Consider the following 25,950-nt stretch of genomic DNA (forward strand, 5'->3'; position numbering starts at 1 on the left):
TAATAAATGTAGGACAGGATGTAGGTGTCTTTATCCATGCAGTCACACAACCACCCCTAATGACACCTAGCAACAATGTGGTAGGACACAACAATTGAGGTGTATTAGGAAAAATGTCATCATTAATATTCAATGAATGAGGAAATGAAGAGGTTGGAATTGCAATTGCTGGGGATTAAAATCTAATCAGGACACCATGACTCCCTACCTGTTTGTGTCAAAGAATTGCATGAGATCTTTAACCATCCCAAGTGGTCAGCACTTGATTCTATAGCTCATCTAAACCCACCAAAATGAAACTTTCATATCAGTTTAGTTACTTCAAGGGTAGAAATTCCAGAAGAGGGGAATATTAGCAACATTTACTGATTGTTAGCAATGGCAATGGGTTAGGATGAAAGAAATGCTCCCATATAAGGAAGGTGACGGGCATATATGTTGATCTTCTTTTTGATGTAAGACTTTCAAGTTTTTGGATGTTATTTCTTCCGAAATTATTTAGTGTATTCTGGCTGCTGCTTTTGCTCTGGTTTTGCACATATTATCTGGTTTCTGGTCTGAAGGAACTCCATTCCTCTAATGATCAGTTCTTAGCTTGGGTTCATGCTCACTTGCTCTGCTATTGTACACTGCTCAGATAGCATTGAAGCTCGAGCTGAAGAGAAATGAGCAATACTGTTCTTTTCTCCAAAGACTAAAGTACTTTTTTTTCTTCTTTAATCTTTGAGAGCAGCGAAAAACGAGCGAGTCCTTCTGCTTGCCCTTTCCCATTCTCACTTCTATAAAAGAAGCTGTTAAGCTTAATATAGCCAAGAACCGCTTCTGCTGTTCCAGGTGGGAACATCTAATCACTTATATTGGATGGTTTTAGTCACATCTCTTGAAATCTTTTGGCTATTGTTTTGAAAGAATGTTCATTAGCTGCAGGAGACTATCGCAGCTTATAAAAATATGCACATCAGTTGTGTTTCTCCTTCAGAACTGCAATATGCTAGTATTTATTGAATGTAGTTTTGTCCCTTTTCCCTTAAAGTATTAGCATTTTTTATACTCAATGCCTAAATTACTTAACCTTGTCTCTTCCAGTGCTTCTGGTCTGTCCATGTCACCCTGACTGTCATGTTGATCCTTTCTGTGACTAGTTGTATAAAGTCACCATTTACATCACTTTGGTGAACTTCTCTTCCTCAGAAAGAAAAACCTGACCGATGCCAGTGTTTTGTCATAAAGGTGCTGGTGCTCCAATGCTATCAACCTGTAACTGTTAAAAGCATGATATACATTGTCTTGAGGAGCCTGGAGATATAAATAGAATGTTTACTTAATAGCAGATGCTACCCTTTGTGGCAAAAAGCCAGCAGGGCTCCAGCAAAGGCTTTCTCATGGCAGTTGTTACTTTCATCATTGGCAATGTATGACTGCAGCCCCAGTAAGGTTGATCCTGGCAGCACTCTGGGGTCACCCCTCATCCTCACCTCTCTCTGTGTTCAGTCCTAAAGGTAGCAAAAGCCAAACAGCTCAAGTGCAGCTCATCCATAATTCTTCCTTGGATCCTTGAGGCTTTAGAGGAGACTGGCAAGCCTGAGCCCCGAGTCCTGCAAGCCTCTGAATAGAATGGAATCTGTGGGAACTGGTAGTGTTCTGTAGAATCACAGAATCAGCCAGGTTGGAAAAGACCTTTTATGATCATCAAGTCCAACCATTACCCCAGCACTGTCGAGGCCACCACTAAACAATGTCACTAAGGGCCTCATCTACACTGGTTTTGAACACCTCCAGGGACAGTGATTCCACCACTGCTCTGGGCAGCCTGTTCCAATGCCTGAGCACCCTCTATGTGGTCTAAAGAAATCTTTCCTAATATCCAATCTAAACCTCCCCTTGAGGCCATTACCTCTTCTCCTGTCTATTGTTACTTGTACCTCACTCATGCGTAGTTAGTCACTTATATGTTAGCTTTATTGCTTCCTTTCTGTTGATTTCATGCTCTCCAGCCTACTGTTTTCTGACGTACTTTCTATTGCACAAGTCACATCTCCTTTCAGACATGTATAAATCAAGTTAGTCCAATGAAGTCAATAGAATTTCACTGTTACAGAATGATGAGTTCAAAGTCAGGCCTTTTAAACCTGTAGGTTCCCTTATAAATTGATGAATGGTTTGTCTGTTCCTAGGTCTCCTGAGCTGTCCTCTGCTTTTAAAGAAAGTGGCATTTATATCACATTTATACCATATATATATGTCCATGCACACACATATTCCATTAAATAACACTCTGTATCTTATTCTTATCTACCCCATTTGTTTCTCTCTCTAGAGAATGGCCTTTAGGTTGCCTGCTGGTAGTGATAATTTTTTGTCATAGTTGTTTAATGTATAAAATAAACATATTATTTTCATTTGGAATAAAAAGCAGCTGATAAGCATGCAAGCTTCAACCAAGTTTCATGCAGGTTTTGGCATAGCAGTGTTAGTCCTCTTGTGCACTCTTCCCTTCATTCATCCTTTCTGCTGTTCTAACACATCTGAGCATTGGTTTGCATGCTTGTTTTTCTCAGTGGTTTCATTATGGTTAATATTCTAGTAACCCACTGACTGACAGAGATTGCACAGAAATGCCATGGTTTGATTTCAACACTGTACACTTGGTTTGAGGAAATGACCATTTCCATGCAGAATAAAGTAACTGAGATAATCCTTAACACTAAAATCATATTCTTCTGTTACTTAAACTGAAAAAAATAAAGAACTCCCTTGCTTGTGTATTTTAAAGTAAAACTATAAATACATCAATCTTTTGGTTCTGATTACAAATAGGATTCTGTGTTTGTTACCATCTCCCTTGCAAATGTATCTTCATAATAATTCATTCATTTTTACAAGGGCATCTAATGACATGAAAGGGGGAATGGCTTTAAACTGACAGAAGGGAGATTGAGATGAAGCATTAGGAAAAAGTTCTTCCCTGTGAGGGTGCTGAGGCGCTGGCACAGGGTGCCCAGAGAAGCTGTGGCTGCCCCATCCCTGGCAGGGCTCAAGGCCAGGTTGGACACAGGGGCTTGGAGCAACCTGCTCTAGTGGAAGGGGTCCCTGCCTGTGGCAGGAGGGTGGAACTGGATGAGCTTTAAGGTCCTTTCCAACCCAAAACCATTCTAGGATTTCAAGACTGAAAGAGTCACTGCAACATACTTGAGGAGAAGCCTATCAGGGCATGTAAGAGCTAAGAGTCTGTCACTGAAATGTTTCAGGGCTATCATTTCATGGACTAAGTCCTTACAGCCAACATGCAGTTTACAGTAGGGATTTAGAGGAAAACTGAAAATAATTCCATAGCACCTATTTATTCAACTCTGAAAAAGTGAAGTCTGAATTCTCTGTTTTTCCTCTTGCTTAGTTTGTGTTTGTTTTCACAGGTCAAAGTCCCACTGTCCGGTGTCATCGCATTCAAACCCTGCAGTGATGTGTAAGTATCTCACCTCTAAATCTTCTGCTGCAGTAGAACAGCTGTGTGAAAACTGTTGTGAACACCTCATGAATACTAAAAATGTGGCTTTCACTGAACTAGCATTAGGCATTATATATTGGGGTGCAGTTTGTCTTATGTTAAATGTGTGTAATTCAAGCATGTACACTAATAGTATAATACATTTACATTTTTAAATAGCTCATGATAATCTCATTCATTGCATTTTAAATGGAAGCCTCACAGCTTGTCACATTTACTTCTGTTTCTAAAGGTACACTTCCTTTAAACCTGATTTTTTACCCTGGTTAAATCAGAACTGAACTTATAGAAGAAAAATACTACATTTGCCCTTTGATGAACAATTACCCAGCATTACATGTTCAGAGTAATAAATGGATAGCGTTTTATTTTATGAGTCCACTAACTAATAGTGAATTAGAATAAAACTCCTGTGGGAACACATTTGACATTCACATGAATAACAGATGAGTTCATTATGATCCCCTGCTTATAAAAAGAATGGCAAATGAATTCATAATTATTAAGCATTTAAAAATAACACATTCCCCCAAAAGATACAATTCTGCATTAAATACCCGTCTGTAGTTCAGCTGCAGGGCTTTGAAGAACCTGAAATGAAATGGTAGCACAGCATATAGCTGAATGGCAGACTGATTATTTGGTCATTTGCCACATTCTTTAACTGCTTGGTAGCCAAAATAATGAAGATTCATATTCTATTTAATGTATTTGTATTAATTCTGAAATGTTTAGATTAATCTTGCTTCCAAAGCAGAGAATACAGATTAGATATACGATGCATGAAAGGATTATGCTGGGTCTGTGTATAAAGAGGAGGATTACAGCACATATGGTTACTGACATAGACTCATGCTCTAAGTGCCTGTGGGCATCTCATTTGAAATATATATTAGAGTTGGATTTTGTAAGGTTTTTTTGTGGATGGATATATGGTTGTGTATATGACAAATAATATGCAGGACAGTTATTTTGCTAGAAGTGACATTCTCAGATCCTTGCCAAGCTGTCACATTAGCATACTGCTCACAGCCTGGCAGGAGACAACTCCTCTGTGAATTATAACCTCTGCCCTGTGGTGACACCAAGAGCACAAGGGTCTCAAAGGTTGCCTTGTCTGCCAGACAGAGAGGGAAGTAAGAGATGCCGAGAGCAAAGTTCAGAGAACAACATAGAGGACTTGCATAGGAGGAGAGGGTGGATAAGGAAAATTCTGTTCTTTGAACTACCTGCATCAAGGACACAAACAGAAAAGGGATCAGAGGTAGATTAAGATTGTTCCAAGTGCTGTCAGCACCTAAGGAGATGCAGGATTCTTGTTTCCCCAAATTTTACATATATAATCTTGATAGCCTTTATGGAAGTGGAGTGAAGACGACTGGGGATTTTCTGTGTAAAGTCTACCCCATGGACAGCCTTCCTTGTTTATCCAAGAAACAGAAATAATGCCATAAGTGACTTCTGTATTCTTCTTCACAGTACAGAGGTAAGGGGATGTATGAAAGACCTTGTGTGCATATAGATTTTAAAAGTCAAATTGCTACCATGTGTTCCCAAGTTCCCTTCTCCTCAGTAGCAGCTCAGGCCATGGCCATAGGCCAGCTGTGTTGCCATCAGTTGTGTTGTCATGCTGATACAAGGAGGAAAAGAAGCCATGTCAAATGTGATCATAGTTGTGTTTCACCCAGAGGTCTGAAGCTGCAGACTACCATGAGGTGGACTCCCTGACCTGAGCTAAGCTGTGTGCTGGAGAAAAAGGGCAGTAAAAACCAATAAATGCAGAGTAGAGAGGAGGTAAAGAGGGAAAGGTCTGAGGATTAGGGTTTCAGGATTGTGAAGGGTGAGGGCCATGCTGGACAGTCATGAAAAAGGTCATGATTATTGGAAATATATTAACCAAAGCAGAATTCTGCACCATAATAGTACACTTTTCCAGTCCTGCTTACGTAATTGTCACTACTGGGGAAAAATAAATCCAAATATCAGAAAAGCCATTTGTGCTATACAAAGTTGAGAAACTTAAATGGTGATAAAATTATTTCTTTCTCCTTTGGGACAAGAAGCACCAGATCAGATTTAGGAGTTGCAGAGCTGCCAGTGGAAGGAGATGATTTATACACTGCTGAATTGCAGTGCTGTTAATTTTAAAAGTGGTGGCACTATCTGATTTGGCTTCTAGCTTGATCTGGGTGGGTAGAGTTTGGGTATGTCCAGACATCTAGGGCTGAGCTGATTCTTCAGAGGGAGGTGAAAAGCACCCAGACCTAAATGAAATAGATAAAACCTAATTGTGTATTAGGGAAACTTGTTGGGCATCAGGGGGACTAACTCCTTCCTGAGTCACGGGAATTGCCAGCTGAAGAATGTGGTTTGGTTACAATGATTGCCTTAATGCAGAGTTTCAATTCTTATGGGTCCCATGAGAACAATGCAGGAAACCTGTTTTGTCTGCAGCAAATGAACTGAGTGCTATGAACTGTTGTATTCATATATTCATAGATTCCAAGACCAAGGAGATAACATACTGCTAACATACCCTACTTGCACCTTTTTTCCCCCAAAAGATAAATGAAATTTGGAGGTTGGGTTGGTTGGTTGGTTGGTTTTTTTTGCAAAGCTGATACATTATGAGTGCATTTGCACCTTTTTTCCCCAAAAAGATAAATGAAATTTGGAGGTTGGGTTGGTTGGTTAGTTTTTTTTGCAAAGCTGATACATTATGAGTGCATTTCTTGTGAAACTTTTGAAGTTTCTATTTGAAAGCATTTAACATCTGTTGGAAAGATAGTTGCTTGCTTATACAGCATTTAATATTACAGTGTACTTAGGATTGTCAATATTTGAGGTAATGGTTATTGTAGAGGAGTGCACAAGAGAAATGCTGTGAGAGCTCTCCAGCTGATGGCAATGGAAAATGTACTTCTTGCTTATGACAGTCTGATGGCTTTATCTTCGAATAGCCACTTAGAAGTTAGGACATCAAAAGGCAGTCTGCTTTAAACATGTTAGGTAAGTCATTAAGTCAACCTCACATCATCTTTTGTCATCTGTGTCCCTACTATATGCTCCCTCAGCAAGGCCACTGCTGGTCATATCCAACATCAGTGTACAAAACATTATCATGAGAAGCATTATCAGGTAGTTTTCTGTTCATTAGCAGCACATTAGATTGCAGGTAAGTTATTCCAGTGTTTGCTTTTCATTTGCTAGGTAAACCAGGGTGGCCTGTTCCATCACACTCATGTGGAAGAAGGAAATCCACTCCACAAAGCTTGTAGAAAGCTGTAAGTTACTTTTGACAAAATCAGACAGCTGTGGTCACTAAGATTCCTTTTGCAAAGGAATTAGGAAAGAAAAAGTAATAGAAAGGAATTAATACTTTGAATGGGTGAGTTATGAACAAGAGAATAAGAGAGCAGCCATCTCTGAGGCAGAAGTCATACAAGATTTACTTTATTTTTTTAAAGAAAACAGGTACAATTGTGATGAGTTTTGAATAATTTATATTAGGATTAAAGTCTTGGCTTCAGAATATGTTTACAATAAGACAAGTCTGAATCACCTCAATTTGTGAGATGTTGTCCTGCAGCAGATAGCAAAACATGTTTGTTTTAAATCTTATGAAACAATAATTATAGTAAGTAAAGGCAATTGGCAGTGATTGAAATACTAATAATACACTACATTTCAAACATTTGTTTAAAGTGACCTCAGCCTGTTATTTTACTGCTAGAGAACAAACCTCTCTCAAATTGCATTTGTCTACCACTGAAATGCTCCAATAGGATCCACCACCCAAATTAAGGCTAATTGCTAATAATTTATTCACCAGGAGGTTTGTATTATCAACTCTGTTTATGGAAAATGGCGATTAAAAGGTAGTTCTCTTTCTTGCAAACTGCTGTGCAAATATCATCTGGTCTTATTAGATGTCATTATCTCATAGGAATGAGATGAGAGTTCTCTCATAACAGGAAAAAAGATAACCAAGTGTAATACAGGTCTGAGAAAAATGTTTGGATCTTAGTTGGCAGAACAGTTTATGTGTTAAATCTATAATATATGTTATAGTCTTCCTGTTCTGCTTCCAAGTAATGTTACCATAAAAAATCATGCCAAGAAAGGAATAAAGCCTTTGAGTGTAGTATGTACATACCGCGTAGTTAGCAGAAAACATGTACAGCTTTCTTTTTATAATGTTTTATTTTTGCATTACCCCATCTTATGTCCCAGTGCTTTTTGCTGCTCTGATTCAAAATGTCAAGTACTTAGAGATAGGCTTATTAGGAAAACATATATATCCACTGCATCTCTACATTGTATTAAAGAATGGGAAATCACATCTTGCCTCTCATGAAGATGTGCTGTCTGAAATTTCAAAGGGATTAAATTATGTGAGGTGCTCTAAGAGCTATTCCTTTAGCCACTGTTTTGATAATTATCTTTTTCTTTATAACATATCTCACTGTTCTGAGTTGTATTTGTTTCAAAGGATGGAGGGGCTCTTAAAATAAGTGGTATTTTGACTTAGAAAATTGAAAAGAAGATAAAAAGCCCCTCATCATAAAGTTCAAGCTACTTGATGGCCTCTTTATGTAACTCCTTCCTTTTCCAGAGTGTTTCTTTTATCAGTTCTAGGGAACACACAATATGCTACTCATAGCCAACAGAGAAGATGAGCAGAATCCAATTAGTTTCTTATCCTCTGTAATTTAGGAACTCTATTTCCTAGATGATTAAAATTCAGCTATATACATCATTACATTTATTAACATAGAAATGCATTTAAATGTCTTATTTATGCGCTTGCACGTCACTGCTTGTTTACCAGTGCTTTAGTTTATAATGAGTTTGTTCTTGCTGCAAGCACTGGAAATGCACTGCAATGATTGTACTTCCAAACTGCAAGAGAATGTAGAAGTCCAAGTCATCTATTTGTTTTAGTGGCCTGCTTGGAAACATTGCTCTATTTTTTAATTCTAGCAGCTTTAAACTGCTTTTCCTTCTCTCCCCATGAAAAGGAAATGCAGAGCTTTAATGGTTTAGATCATGTTCTTTCAGGCAGCTGAATACATAGAATCATTCAGGTTGGAAAAGACTTAAGATAATCAAGAGTTAACCCAACACTGTCAAGTCCACCACTAACCTGTCTCCTCAAGCACTACATCTAAATACATGCCTCTCCATGTTAGAAACTCAGTAAATACACTGCCTTTCTTCAAACTAAAAAACCTTGAGGAAATATCCATTCCCTTTCAGAGGTAATTTCACACTTGTGAGGTTTTGTTTGTCTTTTCCTGCTGTAACTCTGCAGAGACAATCGGGTAGGGTTTTATCCAAGGATTTCCATCATCACTGTGCCAGGACAGGTGTGGAATGGTGGATGCAGGAGCTAAACCCAACAGTCACCTTCCTCAGGCAATCTGTAAGCCAAGTCTGTCTTGTACTGCCTGAGCTGTGCAAACTGGGTAGATATGGCACAGGGTGCCCAGAGAAGCTGTGGCTGCCCCATCCCTGTTCAAGACAAGCTGCTCTAGTGGAAGGTGTCCATGCCCATGGCAGGGGATGGCAACTGGATGAACTTTAAGGTCCCTTTAACCCAAAGCATTCTGTGATTCTGTGATCTGATGTGTACCTGAGCAGAGGCAGCTCCTGGATGGTGGGCCAGGGAAACCTTTCCTGCAGAGGACTACGTGAAGGGCTGCAGAAGGGGCAGAGCTATTGCATTCCCTTTGTTTTCAGACCCTGTCAGGGTCTTTTACAAAGCAGTGCTGCACATCCCTGCCCGCGTGGACTTTGCTGCATAACTTCTAGTTGACTGGAGAGATAAAAATAATCCCTGACATAAATCAACTTCATCCTGCCTCAGGACAGAGCTGTGATCCCTTCTCCTGGGTGTTCTTCCCTCTGTAGAGAAGTTCACTTTCCAGCCTTCTCATTCTGCAAAAGGTTTAATGAGGGACTCTGCCAGGGAGAGTGGAGCTGCTGCTGCACAAAGACACAGCAGCATCAACTGGGGACACAGAGGTAGGAAACGGAAAGGTGTTTGAAAAAGGCTCTTGGTGATTTCCTTTCCCAAGATCGTGTAGCCAAAATATTCCGTGGCTTTGTGAATAGAGCTGGACAAAAATGCTGAATGATTATTAAATTCCTGGAATAACAGAGGTTTGAAAGGACTGGGACTGTTTGTGAGACTAGTTTGAACTAGACAAATAGCTTCAAGTGAAATAATAGGGAAAATATGGAAACATTGTCTCAGTTTTTTAAAGGAAATATGTTAATACGCTTAAAATGAAATGTTTTATCTATTGAAACTGAAATGGCATTTTCCACTTTAAAATGTATCTATGTTAAAAAATTGTAAATTATGGGGGGGTTCAAATGGCACGAAAAATTTTCTTTTTAATTCAATGTACATTCCAGGTTTACCCCAAATTGAAATTACTAAGTTTTTATTTTGTAAGTAAAAACCATTCTGCATGAGCTTTATGGGAACTGAGGTTTGTGCTTGGTTCTTCCTGACTCCTGTGTTTTGCTGCTGAGCTGGGGAAATCTTCACTTGCTCAGCTCTAGTTAGGGAATGTTCATTAAACACTGCCCTGACAGTTTTCAGGTGACTTGTGAAAAGCCATTTACTTACACCTGTGTTGGTGTGTAAGGGTGTCCTTCCTCCCTCATGCTGTGCCAGTGTTACACCTTGAGCTTTGCTGTATACTCTGCCTGTGCCGCACTCCTGTTCTTCAGGATGCAAATGTGGTGTGCAAGGATTTGTGATTTCAGCTGGCTCCATGGGAAAAGAAGGATCTCTTAGTTCTGATGGGATTGTGGGATACCTACCTAATGTACCATTAGCTCGGTATACACTGAGTAAGGGAGACCTTACACCACAAATCTTTCTGTGTTCCTGTTCTTCTATGTTCCTTGTTCTCATGTCAGCCACCAGTTCACTTCAGATAAATGCAGCATTTTAAATGTTCATGTAAAGTTAGAGAGCAGAAGATGGGAGCTCCAGATGCCCAGTCAGACTCTGTTTCTCAAGCCGATCTAGGCAAAGGCTGAATCTTCAGATCTGGTGTTCTTCTCCCATTATTTGCATTGACCCTATATGGCTGACTTGGAAGGATCCTTAAGGACTTCAAAAGGTGTTTTGCTCAGTCGTCATCATCACCTTAATGCCATGGACCTTTGGAAGCTCAGAAAGCTGTTAGAGTTTCCAAGAAAGGCTTAGCAGACCTTTCCTAAGGGAAGTAGATCATGAAATCAAGTGCCCCATGTCTCATTCAGAACACCACTTGTGCATGTATGTGGCTACAGATTTGTGTGTAGGATTTCTTTCTTTCCTATGGTAGTTGTTTGGGAGTTGGGGTTTTTCATGTATTTTAAGGAAAAGTTGCTCTAATATCTAGAATCTTCAGCAAGAGGGTGACATACAGACAGTGAGAAACTATTACTTAGAGCTGGCCTTTGTAAGCAAAACAGCTAATGGGAGTTTGCAGTCTGAAGAGACAAAAATGAGCAAAAAGAGAGAAGAAGGGAGTGCTGTCAGTGCAGTTTCAGAGCTGGAGAAGGGGCCAAGCCTTGATTCAGCGAAGGATGCAGGCAGAACCTGATGTTCAGCGTTTCCAAATGTGTACATTTCACCACACTCTGTTTGATCCTGGCAATGCTTTATGCCTACGCAGTGCTAATTTTAACTGCTCTGATTTTTATTTTTAATTTACTATCAAAGACAGGGGCATCTCTTCACATTGATTGCTTAAATACAGCAGAGCATCTCCATTCTCAGCACAACAGCAGACTGTCAGCTTTTGCATAGGTACGTGGGGTTTTCTTCTCTCCAATTGTACTGCAACTGCTCACTGCACACATCCAGCAGAGAGAGCAGCATCCCCAGATTGACACACGCTGACTGGATACGGTGACTTTTCACTATGAAATAACAGGGTTATTGTAATGCATCAATGTGAGAGACTTAGCCTGGAAGGGATATTTCATTGACATTGACATTGAAAACATAGAAACAGTGTAATGGATCTTAAAATTGGCTCCACTGCTTCTGGATGCTGGTGTTGATCAGTGTTCGTGTGAAACTCCCTGTGCAGAGTAATGAGGTGAGGCCTTTCTCAGCAGTATAACCTTTTAAGACAAGTTGTAGTAGTCAAGCAGGAGATCAGAAAAATGGTACATTCAAGCTGCTTGTCTTTGTCCAGTGCTTATGGTAGGAGTTTGAGTTCAAGGATACGGACTGTGGAGAGGTTTAGTTCTCACGTATGCCTTGACACACTCTAGTGGCTAAACTTTGTAGTGCCATTGAGGAAGTGGAGCCCCAGCGGTTGCATTTCTTTTTCATGCGAAGCAATAGTTAGAGTGGATGAAAATTGAAGTAATCGTTCTTGAAAGTAAGCTAACAGATCCGAAACTACTGCTCAAGTCCTGTTCGTCTGTAGAACTTGTGTTTCTTTTTATGTTTTAATATCTAAAACACTGATTCAGGCATTTCACTTGTTCAACATCTGTAGTTTTGAGCAGCACGCCCTGACCTGAGTCATGATGTACGTCCACAGTATTTATGCAGTATATCAAAGTCAATAAACATCACCTATCTACAAGTCCTAGGCGTTTATCCTTTACTGTTAATGGATACAGGTCTTTGGCAACCTCATTTTTTTAACCAACCATCATTAAATAGTAAATCAATAACCACATTAAAAAAAAGTATTTATAGCTAAGCTCTAAAATCAGTGGGTTTGCTTATTGAATTAATCATAAATGATTCACTGTTTTGCCTTCTGAGAAGACATAATGGAGCACTTGGCTGCCTTAGTTTTCTCTCCATTTTTCCCTTCATAGAGCTTCTCTTGTAGCAAAATCCCTCAGATAATATGGTAAAGTGTCTAAAGATATGCTTTATCATCACAGCAATTATAAAGATAGCCCAGCCTGTGGTGAAGTGTTTTCTCCAGGATCAAGAACTTTCTGTTGCAATGCTTTTAGTTTGGCTGTGGGCTGCTATTGATCCTCTACTCATTGCTGTTGCACTGGCTTGCAGAAGGGTAGAGTAACTTTCTGTGTTTTACTGCAATTCACCCACTAACATGACTAAAGTCTTTCACTGAGCACAACTCAAAATTTCCCTTCCTCGGGAAATTTTGCTGTTTTGAAACTCTCATTTGGTTGCATCACAATGGAAACAAAATCCCCATTCCCACAAAACAAAACATTTCATTCCTATTTAATGTGTGAATTTATTGTTGTTGCTTACACAACCCAAGCAGATTGCACGTATCTAAAGCTCTGCTGGTTCCTTCATCCTTGTTATTCTCTATTTTAGGGACTCTTTCTATACTTTCTTTAGCTTAACATGACATGTTAAACCTGTCTGCTAGGCAGAATTATGGTGGGGGGGCTCTATATACCCAATTTTCCCATTACCTTTCATTCTCTTTTAGCTAAGAATTTGTGCCTTTTTCCATCTGACATTCGAGCCACTGCCATGACATTATGTGTTAGACTCGATTTTGCTCAGCCATTAAGTGACTTCTGACTCCTGCTTTCTGCTTATCTGGATATAGATAATTTCAACTGGCCTCTGCTGCTTTGCCTCGGAAGCTCTTTCATTTTATTCTTTTAAGAGCTTTTCTTTTTCTATGGGTAAGTCAATCCAGTAACAGGAAATCTGAATCTTCTGTCTAAATGCAAATACTTCCATGAAAATATGACTTTCCCCCAACTCTCTGGAGATGCTTTGGATTTAAGAGTGAGTAGTTTTTAGGCTGGTGCAATTCATTCCTAAATATTGGAAAGATACTGGCTGACAATTAGAGTTGAGGTGAACAAGTAAATCTCTCATTGAAGGCAATGGGAATACTGCCAGTTTACACTGGGAATGAATTAGACCAGGGTTTTTTTGCATCCTCATTTGAACTGTCATCCTAAAATAACATCATCAGACTAGATACATCATAAATTTGTAGTTACATCATAATAATTATGTAATTATTAGATTATATGATCAGATCAGCTTTAGAGTGGGTTTTGGAACAGCATTTCCCATTCTGTGGCAGTTGGGGTATCTGGAGATCTGTGCCTCTGTATATCGGAGCTGAGAGGGTCTAACTTTGGGGAGCAACTCACTGCTGAGTGAATTAAAGCAACTCTGTTCAATATATGTCTCATATATCCCAGGATTACAATTATTCCTTTACATTACTGTCTGTTCATTTTTGATCTAGGCCCAAACCCAAGTCATAAGGAAAAATAAGAAAATGATGGGTGAGTGAATGAGGCTTGTTGGCTTCATGTCTGGCCTTTGTAAAGCTGCAGCATGGAGATTATCTTTTAGCATTTACTGATGCAATAATCAGTGTTGAACTATTCAACTTTAGGTAATTAATGTGCTTGATTTGTCTTTGCATTTTAAACTAAAGTCAGCTCACTCTGTAATTTATTTTGGCCTCCACTTTATGCTCCCATTATAAATAAATAAACATTTGTCTATGGCATGTCTTAGAAGTCCCCTCAGGGGCTTCCTTGATGGGAGGGGTCTTTCTTTAGGACAGAAAGGGTCAGACTTGGGGCAGAGAAGTTAGGATCTAGAGAAGGCTAAAATATAGGAATTGTTTCAGTGGACAACACCAAGTAAATCTCAGTTGCCTTTGGGCAAGTTGTCTCAGCTACACTGAGGATTTACATCCCCTGGTGCAGTCGAACGAAGATGACTGTCTTGTACTCAGAGCCAGTTTGTATTCCAAATAATGTAGCTCTTTTCACTGCCAGTTTATTAATGGAGATCAGTCAACAGATTCTCCCATCTGGTATTCCCAGACCACACTTTGCAGTGCAGATTTTGCTAACTGTTTTATCTGTTATTTCTTTGCACAGTGAGAAATTAAGCTTTCTTCTTTCTACCCTTGCCCTGGACAGTGAAGAGCTATTTTGGGCTGTGAGACTGTAAGCTTTGTTATATGGCTGGGGTTTCATCCTTTTACTTCCAGGTACTATTCCTAGGAGGCTTAACTTGGAAGTTTTAAGTAGTTCTTCTTTCTGTTGAAACAGTTTCGTTGCCTTCATTTAAAAGGGAAGTTCATGTTAAAATTCATGAAACATATTGTAGAAGTACAGAGGGATAAGGGAAATCAGTGTATTGTAACCTAAAAATTCTGTGAAGTGGCCCATTTATGTGTCCCATGACTGTAAAGTCATTGGATAGACAAACACATAATGCAGATAGAGAACCGGAGACAGAGGTTATGTGGTGCCCAAGGCCATTCAGTGAGTCAAAACTGAGCCAGGGTGAAGTTCCCATTTTAGTGTGCCTATTAATAACACCAGCCCAGACAAACTATATGAAAGAACTGAATGTGTGGGCTGTGTGATGTCAGCATGGTCTGCAAGGCTGAAACATCATTTGTTCCAATCTGACTCTAAAATGGTGAAGTTATGAGACAGAAATATGACTGGATCAATGTCTTACGTGAAGGGCTTCTCGTATTAATGGTAACAATCTCTTTCCTCTTCCCCAGCTGAGGCCTTTTGTTTTTCCTTTGCACACAGAGAAATGATTCGTTTCGACCCTTTTACACCTTCAGGTTTTGAGGACAGCTGAATACTGTGTCTGGCATCAAGAACAGCACAGTCACAGCATGATTGATTTAGGGATAAATGTGAGACAGTGTTGATGAGAGCCACTTCTAGACGCCTTTGCTAATGCTTCTCCTCATGATTGCTGGCCTGACCATGATATGAAGTCAATCAAGAATCAGCAAGATTAAAGAAGGGTTGACAGGTTTGATGGGGAAGGTTAAGGAGCCTATTGCAGCTGTGGTTTAACTGGAGCCAGTGTCTAGAAGGCTGAAAGACAGTGTCTGTCTTGCAGACTACAAAGCATGGTAACTGAAATTCATGAAATGTTAAGGGCAATGGTTTGTTTTCCCAGCAAGTTTTAAGAAGAATTGTTGAGGGATTCAAGTCAGTCTTTCTGTAGGTAACAGTTTCCAGTATCCAGCTAATCTGTTTCAACGATTTTACTTACTTTTTGGCAACAAAATAGGTATTTTAAATGCCAGAAGTCTACTTTTTTCATCCATTGGATTTACTTCTTTTCAGTGCAGGTAAAGTAAAATTACCCAGTGACTGCAGTTGAACTTTTTCTCGTAGCCATGGTTTTGTGTATCCTCAGAGATAGAACCATAGAATAGTTTGGGTTGGAAAGGACCTTAAGATCATCCAGTTCCAACCCCCCTGCCATGGGCAGGGACACCTCACACTAAACCATGTTGTCTTTGAGTAGATCTCTGATATGTTGCATTCCCTGTTGGTGCTGGGAGAGCTCACTGACTTAGAATCTCAAGATAATTTAAATACTTGAATATTATGGAATTTGCAGTGACTGGTTCCAGTTTTGGGGATGGAATTTCAGTCATGAATTTTGCAAGGACATCTTCCAGAAGTTAGTCTGAAAAAAAACAGCCATCCATTTCTAAAGGTTGATTGCAACAGAAACACTGATTTCTGTTGAAGGCAACTTAGAACCTTGTCTTTATTGACACCATCACCTGTGAGAAGACCTCTGAAGTACACAAATATACTGTAACCTCTATGGCAGTTGTGGAATCTACATGGGAGCTGAGTGATGATATTCTGAGATGTTTTTGACAAAAATTTTAGCCTTGGTGCTGAGGTCTGTTGCTTTGGTGTCAAACAGGTCAGTCCAGATCTATACTGCTGGATCTGTCTCTCATCCATGTGGCATGCAGTTTCATTTTCTCTGGGGGAAGAAGGAATTAGGTCTCATGCTCTGTCTTTACCTCCCTCCACAGTGAGGGCAGCCTGTTGGCCTGACAGGTCAGCTTGGGTTTTGACAAAAGACGAAAAGCCTTAACATGAAAATACCTTTTTGATACTTGTTTACACCTAAAATACTTTCAGTGTACCCTAACCTGCCTCGTAACAGAGATCCTGGATTCTTCAGAATATCAACACAAACCAAGTCTGTTCCATTCAGTCTTCTCTAACTCAAAGTGCTAATTTTGTTCTTGTGTCTGAAAGAGGCTGATGTTATCACATCAATATTATCTTAGTCTTTGTACAGAGATACAAGTGATGTCAACAGGAGCAACATCTGCTAGAATGAATTATAGCACCTATCTGCTTTACATCCAGGAGATGATTCTTGTCTCACCTTTATTAACATGTATGAGAGTGACCTAGAAAACAGTCCTGAAGCCATCAGTGTTGCAGCAACTTGCAAAAACATAACAGCGCTTTTGGCAATTGATCCTGCTCCATCTTACAAAAAGAGATAGTTAGGGTTCTTCTTTTGAGGTCCCTTCCAACCCTTGGGATCCTGTGATTCTTGCTCCCATCTCACTGTTTCAGTGGGTTCTCCTAGTTCTAGTTGCTGTGTTTGATTTGTATCTGTTTGTTCCTGCGCCAACATTATCAAACATCTTAAATAATTCATTTCTCTGATGGTATCTCTGCTAATAGCACTCATCTCCCTGGCTGTTGTTATGAGAAGTATGGGTCTTTCTGTATTGTGAGTGACAAGAACTGTGTAATATTCCACACAGGGTCTCACCCATACCCATAGGATGCCATCATTGCTATACTGTCTCTATTGTCTTTACTGGTGTACTATGAAACAGATTTGTCTTTTTCTTGGTTGTATCCCATTGGGTGGAAGCAGCTACATGTTGCTTGTCTACCTTTGTCTTCCCACAGTCCTCCCACGATGTGCTGGTACACCTCCATTCCTGTCAAGCCAAGCCAGTGGCTACCTCCTCACGCTCAGGCCTGCAGCTTGCCATTCACTGCTGTTCCATCATTTGCTCATTCCTGCCTCTGATAAGCCTTAAATTTCTACTACTTTTATTTCTGTTACTCTGTGATATTACTCCTCTAAATTGATGTTGCCTCCCAACATACTGCCAGCAAAATGTGTCTGTTTGTTGCTTCAGAGGTGAAGAGAATAGAACTGCCCAATTGCCATGGCTGTGCCCATGCACAGTAACTTACTTACTGTAACTTCAGAGTGTGTCTGAGGATGTCATTAAAATCGGGGGACTGATTTTATCTGTGATTGTTCAACTGAAGGAATAATTGTGGGATTGACTCATGTTCTAACTCCAGAGCAAGTTCTACTCTAAGTCAGCATGGGTTCCACTTTAGCCATTGACCTTATTGATATACATTAGCCCTTTATATATAGCTGTCTCTAGGCAAGGACCATCAAGTGCGAGTTATGGAGTGCCTGGCATCATAGCTGCTGCTGAATAATAAATCAGTACATTTATAGAGTCACTTTTTCTTTAGTATCTTGTTGGGTTAATGTATATGCACAAAAACAACAAGAAGAAAGTGTCTTAACATAGCATGGGTGTATCCTCAGTTGGGAACATGTGGACACTTGCTAATCCCCATGGTCTATATTCCTCCTCTAGCCAAGATGTGGTTTTCAACTTCCAGAGAGCTCCTACGTGTAACAGTTTGGTTTAAGAATAAAAAGTTAGATAGCCTTGAGGACATCTGCTTTTTCATTATTAGATTGTTTCATTTCTGCACATATTGTGAAACAACATGCATTGTCTTTCAAATAACTGTCATCAATGGCACAATTTAGTATGATGTTTCCTAAAAGGATCCCAAGCAAGCACCACTTGAATGGCACCATTGCTCTGTACAGGTATATATCTCTGGGGTGAGATTTCTCTCACTCAGTTCCCAAAATGTGCACTTCTGCACAGACCTGTCCTGTCAGTAGGACTTCCTTTAACCCATATCCATTCGTGCTGAGAGTAACTTTTGAGAGAGAGCAATCTGGGGTCTAGATTTACATGCGTCTTGCCTAGTGTCATGTAACTTATCTAATGATGTAACAGTTCCTCTGTTAACAGTGAGCAGTCACATGCTTGGCTAACTCTTAATAAAACACATCCAGCTATAATAATTCCTTTCTTCCTGCAGTCTCTGGGAAATGTGTTGGGTCTCAGGATCTGCAGCAAGCTGAGCGTTAACCTTTGGGATGGAGCATAAAATGGAGTTTAGGTTTAAAGGTTTGATTTCTGTTTCTCATTCGGCTAATTTAGCATCAGTGGAACTGAGGCAGAGATTCACCACTGAAGCCGGGCTCAGAGATTGGTTTTGTGTTCAGAAGCAACATAGATAATGTCAAAGAAATTGTCTCAAAATTGATGAGAGGCTTTCAGAAGCAAAACCACCACTTTCAGTGCCTGATCCTAAATCTGTTGATAGCAGTTGAAGTTTTCTCTTCTTGCTCCTGCTGCTCTGAGTTGCAAGTCATTATATCCTGCATGCCTCTGTCTTTTCTTTCCTTTCTTTGTGTATCAACCTCAGAACTTTTTCCATACTGAAAATTAAGCCATAAAGACCTTCAGTCCACTTGTGCACATATGGCATTTCTCCCATCCTTCCAACTGGTTTTCTAAAGCACTCACAAAACATTTGGAAGCTAGAAAATGAACGAGAAATTCTCCCACATTGAAAAGTTGAAAGATGCAGTTTAGTAAGTTCCTAAAATACTCTTTCAAAGACTGTGGTAACTTGTTTCTGCTGCAGTCCATAATGTCTAAGCATTTTGATAGGAAATATTAGGGGCTACCAGTGCACAGTATGCTCTTGTCCATTCTGGCAGCAGACACAGGTAGATTTTATTGCTTGTTCTATCTAAAGGCTTGCCTAGCTCTAGCACAAAGTCAGGCTTTCTAAACACTCTCCTAACAGAACAACAAACACAGAGTTGCAGTCATATAGTTGGGCAATGTACATTAAGCCCTTAGGGGAATTCTCTGCAATCATCTTATTACTGAACATGAAAGTATAAGGCATAAAGTAATTCGAGTTTCTGTAAAAAGCCTGAAGTACAGGGAAGGACCAAAAGAAGCTCTTTTCCACCTTCTGTCACCAGAGATTCCCAGGATTTGGTTTGTACATTCATTAGACATGAACTGTGTTCATCTTCCCGCAGTAGTATGCATAAGTCATATATCCCTGAGGATGTTCAACAATTCTCACAATACAACAGTATGTCCTATGAAACTGGAATGTCACCATCCTGCAGAGCTTACTGGGTGAGCATATAGAAAAGAACTGCATGATAAAACCTATTCATTTTGAGTATATCTCACTCTGCTGCATTGGTTTTGTGCTGTATATGTCTTTGTAGTGTTAGTGCACTGCTATGTGGCAGCTTAGAGGTATTATAGCAGAGCTGGCACACCAGCCCGGAGAGCTCCGTGTGTATCAGAGTAAATCAGCACTAGCAGGTCTTTTTTATAACGCTTCCATCTACCGTACATACACCCATTCCCTGGTTTATTTGCTGAGCTAAAGGATAAGAATAACAATATACCTAAAACAGGGAGGATCAGGCAATAGAAATATCCACTTTCAATCAGGATTACAAATTACAGATCTCCAAAAGATGCTAAAATGTAAGGAAAAAACCCCAACCCCTGGAACTGAACTAAATTCGTGGCAGTCATTGATTTCTAGAACACACAAAGAGTATAAATTTGTTACTTACAAGTGCTGAGGATTTTAGGGGATGCAAATGGAGAGCAGGAGCTGGAGACTGCCTGCCATGCCAGCAGTGTTGATTTGGAAGCGATGGACACAAATAAACATTCAGCAAAGCTTAAAAGGCTGGGATGCAAGGCTAGCCAAAAGTGTCCATGTCCTTACCGTGCTGTGGCTGGCAGGCAATCCGTGTCTGGGAGCCTTCGGTCCCTCTAATCAGGCTCCGGGGATTTTGTTTGCAAGAGAGATTGTCCTTTAAGTGATCAGTGCAGGAAAACAGAGAAATAAAGAGAAATGAGCAAATGGTACAAGGCAAATAGCTGCAGGTCTTTAGCATGCTCCCTGCGTTTGCCTGAGCTGCATCTGCAGTAGAGAAAATATCCCAAAAATAGCTCAGGCTGCCAATGACTTGCTGAAACCTGAGAAAGAATTGCTGAATTTAAAGATCTGGGTTGCTGTGGGTGTATGATTAAAGTGAGAAATTGCTGGCAGGAAGAACCTAGGATGAAACCACATGCTTAAGGAGTAACTTGTGAGTTCATTGGTATCAGAACATGAGCTGACCTCTGATTTCCCCCTCCTCCACCCAATGCCAGTTAACCCTTAAGAGTTCAGCATGGAAGAAGGTTCTGCAAGAACACAAAGAGGAAATACGACCAAAAACTATGACCAAAACCAAGTTATTTTCCACTGCCATGTTTGGGATGTAGAGATGATATTTTATGGAGTGACCTTTTTCCTTAATTTCAAAGCAGCTGGGCAAGGTGATGTTTTGCAGAGGTCTTGGGAACTGTTCTGACTTGTGGAAAGCCCGGTCTTGTGTAGGGTATATGTTAAATATCCCTTTTAAGCTGTTTGTGAAAGGGAACTCGTAAGGTTTTAAGGAAGGATAACACAATATGTGAGGAAATATTCTCACTTAAGGACAAAATATCAGGAGTTGCCAGAGTGTTTGGCACAGTGCTGGAGGACAATTATGTTTATACTGTGCCCAGAACGTGTTATGGTAGCTTGAGGACTGCTCCAAGTTGTTCTGGTCTGTAAGTGTCCCCTATGGATTTGCTGTGCTTACACAGATCACTAGAGCATAGCATACTTTAGCCCAATCCACAGCTTGCTCTCTGATGCTTTTTACTTCTCTGATTTAGGAGAAAACAAGAAGCAGTTGGCACAAAGTTGGTACATTGGCTTCACATCAGTTAAGTTTCCCAAGTAGCACCAAAAACAATCCTTAGTAACCTATTTAGGACAGTATTAAAGCTGCAAAGCATGGACTAGGAGCTAGTCCCCAGTTTTCTTTGTATTAACACTGAAAAGGGAAAAAGCTTCAGTACTCTTAACTGGGTTAGATTCAAGCCACATGGGACTGGGTTATGAGAGGTTGCTGCTTTGGAGAGCAATTGCCTATCTGTGAAAGGAGCTGGATAATGCCCTTACTTCAGAATGTGCTGTCCACTTTCTGTGATGAAGCTGTACTTCTGTAAGACTATCTGGGGATTTAATCTTGCAGATCTGTATGTGTGTGAATGTATTTACCATATACCAGTTGCTGCAGTTTCACACAAAGTGACGTTCCATGGGGCTAAGGAGCTAAGCATTTGTCCTGTGAAAATAAACAGGCATTTAAGTTGCACATGTTCAAGTGCAGCTGAAGATGCCTCACTATGAGCTTCCCTTTCACTGATGCTTTGGGGAAAAAGGCCCATTGTCAGGTCCTCTGGTCTATCTACAGTTCTGTTCTGATCCCGAGTGTTGTTCTAGGAGCCAGAAGAGTAGACAGTCCCTGAGGTAGGCTGATGGTTGGATTTGTATTTATAGCCCAGCAGGTACTCTCTGAAGTACTTCTGACCAAAAAGAAATTTAGAGTATTACAAATTACGGCCTAAATAATTGTGACTGTTGTTGCAGCATTCACTCTCAGCCAAAAGGCAGTAAGCACTTCTGTAGGTCTGGCATTATTATGTATTATCTCATCAATTTCATGGTGACCTCAAGCAGTCTGATTGCTAATCTCCAAAAAACTCCTAATGTAAACCTTTGTTCCTGTCTTTGAAGTACCAAGTGATAACAGAAAAGACTGTAGACACCTTTTCTGTAAGCTAATAAAACCTAAAGCCAGTAATCATGACAGTTAGTAGGTAATTCATCATGTATGGTACACTGCTAGTGATATATGAGCTCGAGACTATCATTAGAGGCTAGTGTCTGTGTGTTAGCAGATGAAGTATGCATTAAAAAATGAGAGGTTTTTTTCCCCACAAATGAGGTCATTAATTCAAACACTCTTTTTGTCTCTCCTTGCTATGAAGAGGTTGCTAATGCAACACAATAAAGCACTGCCACATCTCAAACAATTGGGAACTTAGTATTCTGAACCATTCTCTCTTTGTTCTATTCTTTCTTTGTTGCATTTCAATAGTACTGAGAGTCTAGATCATAAATTATATATATGAGATAATGCACTTTTTTGTATTTTTTAACTTACATATAGCATAGGGCAAAAGTGAAAAGAAAAGAACATGCCAGAATTGTGAGTAGAGAACAGATGGGTGGTTTGGCATGGAAACAAAGATGTCAGTGTACAGTCATCGTTCTTATAGCGAAGCACTAATACTTATGGTGCCTATCACATAGATGTATGGAGAAATTACATCTTCCACTAAGCATCATACTTTATACCATGATACCTCTAAATTATCTAACGCGGTCCAGAGAGCTAAATGTTTGAATGCTCTTGTTCTTCTTCAGGCATTTCTTTCATATCATATGACTTGAATTTTGCCTGAGCACCCAGTGTAAGCACAGTACTGGCTTTCATCTTTGATTTCCCTGGACAAAAGGGGAGAAGTATCCAAAACTAGTGCTATCCCACTGGGGCTGACTGAGCTGTGTAGCCTGTAAATGGTTTGCCATTGTGCACATCAGGATTTGGATTTCAGCATCCGGTAATGTTTGAGAATCCTTGTTTGTAGGTGTTGGTTGATCTGGAGAAACAAAGTCCTATCCCTACCAGTGCAGTGGAGTCACTAATGTGGCTGCAAATGAGAATTCTATTACAGAAACTTGTTCAGCAGAATAAACTGGGAATGCAGGTGAGTGTTTTACACACTTCACTGGGCAGGATGCCACCAGCTTGTCCTCTTAGAAAGTCTCTTGTTCAGGGAGCTCTTTGGATCAGAACTTCAGAATAATGTCTGGCACATGCAGATCACTGAAGTAGGAACATTTCTGATGGACTGACAGATAATGGTTGTTCTGGGACAACTCCAGACTTGGTACAAAAATGACATTTTGCATTACTGGGGCGAGGTACTGGAATGGGTTGCCCAGGGAGGTTGTGAATGCTCCTTCCCTGGCAGTGTTCAAGACCAGGTTGGATGAAGCCTTGGGTGATATGGTTTAGTGTGAGGTGTCCTTGCCCATGGCAGGGGGGTTGGAACTGGATGATCTTAAGGTCCTTTCCAACCCGAACTATTCTATGATTCTATGACTGTGACCATGATTTGAAGCAAACAGCATCAAATGCCAGCCCTGGTAAGACCAGTGGGTAGAGAAAGAGCGCGGTATCTCACACTGCAGTATGAAAACACTAGGGATCAGCTTACCTGAAGTAACGTGGGGTTATGAAAAAAGACCAAACCTCATGGGAGATCTTCCTGAAGTCAAAGCAAGCTGATCATTAAATTAATATAATACCTTGGCTAACTGGCTTGAGAAAATCCCTGGTTTAATATCGTGAGGGATCATTGACTAGATCTTGGTCCCATTGAAATCAATAGGAAAACTCCTGGTTTTTACTATGTTATCACCAAATCAACACCCCAGTATTTTTACTGAAGCTTAATAATGTGGGGTTAAACAAGATTTATTGAATCAAAACAACTGGGACTTCCTTGGGGTCTTTAAACATTTTCCCCCATTTTGTTTAAGGTATCAAATCAACCTTCTTCTGTGCTGCCTTTCATGTAATATGTCCCTAGATGCTTTGCTTGATATTAAGTGACAAGTCAAAACAGTAGTTTGGAAAATGCCAGTCTAAAAGCCTTAAGATTAGGTCCACTGGATCTTAGGATATCTGTTGCTCAGTATTATATGCTAAATAAGTTCTGGTTGGAATACCAGGGGTTCTTTGAGTGTGCATTATTTTTAATATGGATATTTTTTGCCTTCTGCTATGTCTTCAGAGGCATCAGTAGTGTCCAGGGCATATCATAAGTGTTAGTGCCTTGAAGAATGTGTCTAGCTGGATTATTTCGACAGGAAGGGTCTGGGTTTGATAGGAGAAGGCGTCCTGAGGCTAATGGCCTTGACTACTGCAAGTGCCTTTTCCCTGTTCCAGTACAGCGGTCCGTGCTGTTTATGTAGTGTGCAGAACTGTGCAAAATACCTCATTATATGGCAGGAACCCAGAAAGCCCTTCCTGCACCTCACAACTGATTCACATGGGCTTGCTGCAATACATGTCTCCCATTCTAGCTATGGCTAAATGGGGCTGAGACACTTGCTGTTACCTACCAGAAGCTCTCCACTCTTGTTTTCTCTTCTATTTTTTGCCTTTCTGCCCTGCTGTCTGGGACATTCTCCATTGTGATTAAAACCCACTTTTAATCCCCATCTCCTTGCCAAGAGGAGTATTGCCCTGTATTTTGGCTTTCTTCTTTAGTTGGAAACCTATTGTTAGGATGGGTAAGTCTCATCCTGTAGAACTACAGGGAAGGTGCCAGTATAACAGGAGGTGTTTGTAAAATGGATTTTCTTCTCCAGAGGACTGACTGGAAGATTTTGTGAGATCCCTGTAAAGGTTCTATAAGGATCAGTGAAAAAGCCAATAAAGCCCCCAAAGCCAGAGGAAGGGCACAATCCTGCCTTTCCTCTGGGCATTGAGTTTCTCATCAGTTGCCATTGCAGATTCCACAACTGCTTTTGGCACTATTTCAGTAAGTCTAACTCTGTGCTGTGCTTTGTTTGATTCATGCCTAGCTGCAGAGATTTCCTCTGGTGATCTTCACATGAGACATAAAGCATTATCAATCGCCTCAGCAGTGTCTGGGAGCAGGGTATGTCAAGGATATATTTTGCTTCCCTGAGTTTATAATGGCACATCTTACTGTATTCCTTGCCCTAAGGTACTAATTTGATACTTTCTGGATCTGCTTAGCCTGAGCATGGCAGGTCCACTTTAGGAAGAAATCAATATAGTAAGAAATTGCTATTAACAACCACCCAAACCACTATTATTCCCATGCTATAGAGCATTCAATTTGGCCTTACAGTAGTATAAACCAGGATACTTCAAAGCAACTGACTCCTGCACTAACATAGAATCATAGAATAGCATCTCCATTACCAGAAGGTTTACTCCAGATGTTGAGGAGAACAGTGAGCAAGAAGGTCCTGGTACAGCACTGTACAGCTGTACATCCAAATAATTCTTTCTAACCTTAGACATTTCAGATGAGTGCAGAAGTTGAGTTAGATTAACTGACATACCCTTCTGTGAGATGAGCTTCACAGTGACAGAAAGGAAACATACTTTATCTCATAGCTATGACTAGCTGTGTTTCTAAATGCATGGACTCCTGTGAAGAGAGTTTGGGCTTTATTGTTAGACTCCATTTATTCTGAAGTGTACAGATCAGGAAAGGTTCCTTTGAAAACCAGCTGCAGCCTGCAGCCCATCCGTGTCATTCTGTCCAATATGTTCACAGTTGCTACACTGCCTTTCCCTTCTCTGATCATTATTATCTGTCTCCAGTGCAGTGTTTCTGTTTAAGACGGCTTTGAGGTTCCTCTTGTTTAAACATACTTTTATATCTCTGCTGCCTGCAGTCAGACTATCTAAATAGCCTGGGAAAGTGTGCATAACCAAATAGTATCACATTAGTCCTTTGAGGTAGGATACGGATTTT

At 40.2% G+C, this 25,950-nt stretch overlaps 1 protein-coding gene across 1 annotated transcript in view; it reads right to left on the reverse strand.

Moving 5' to 3' along the window:
* The window catches only part of AMMECR1 (AMMECR nuclear protein 1), a 100,052-nt gene extending 79,632 nt beyond the window's left edge, over nt 1-20,420 (reverse strand). The window contains exon 1 of the mRNA XM_034063590.1: nt 20,207-20,420. Within this exon, the coding sequence (XP_033919481.1) occupies nt 20,207-20,378 (172 nt within the window). The 5' untranslated portion in view covers nt 20,379-20,420. The remainder of the gene's footprint in view (nt 1-20,206) is intronic.
* Between the last annotated feature and the right edge of the window lie 5,530 nt (nt 20,421-25,950).

This window comes from Melopsittacus undulatus, chromosome 6 (genome assembly GCF_012275295.1).
Source record: "Melopsittacus undulatus isolate bMelUnd1 chromosome 6, bMelUnd1.mat.Z, whole genome shotgun sequence".
Taxonomy (NCBI): Eukaryota; Metazoa; Chordata; class Aves; order Psittaciformes; family Psittaculidae; genus Melopsittacus; species Melopsittacus undulatus.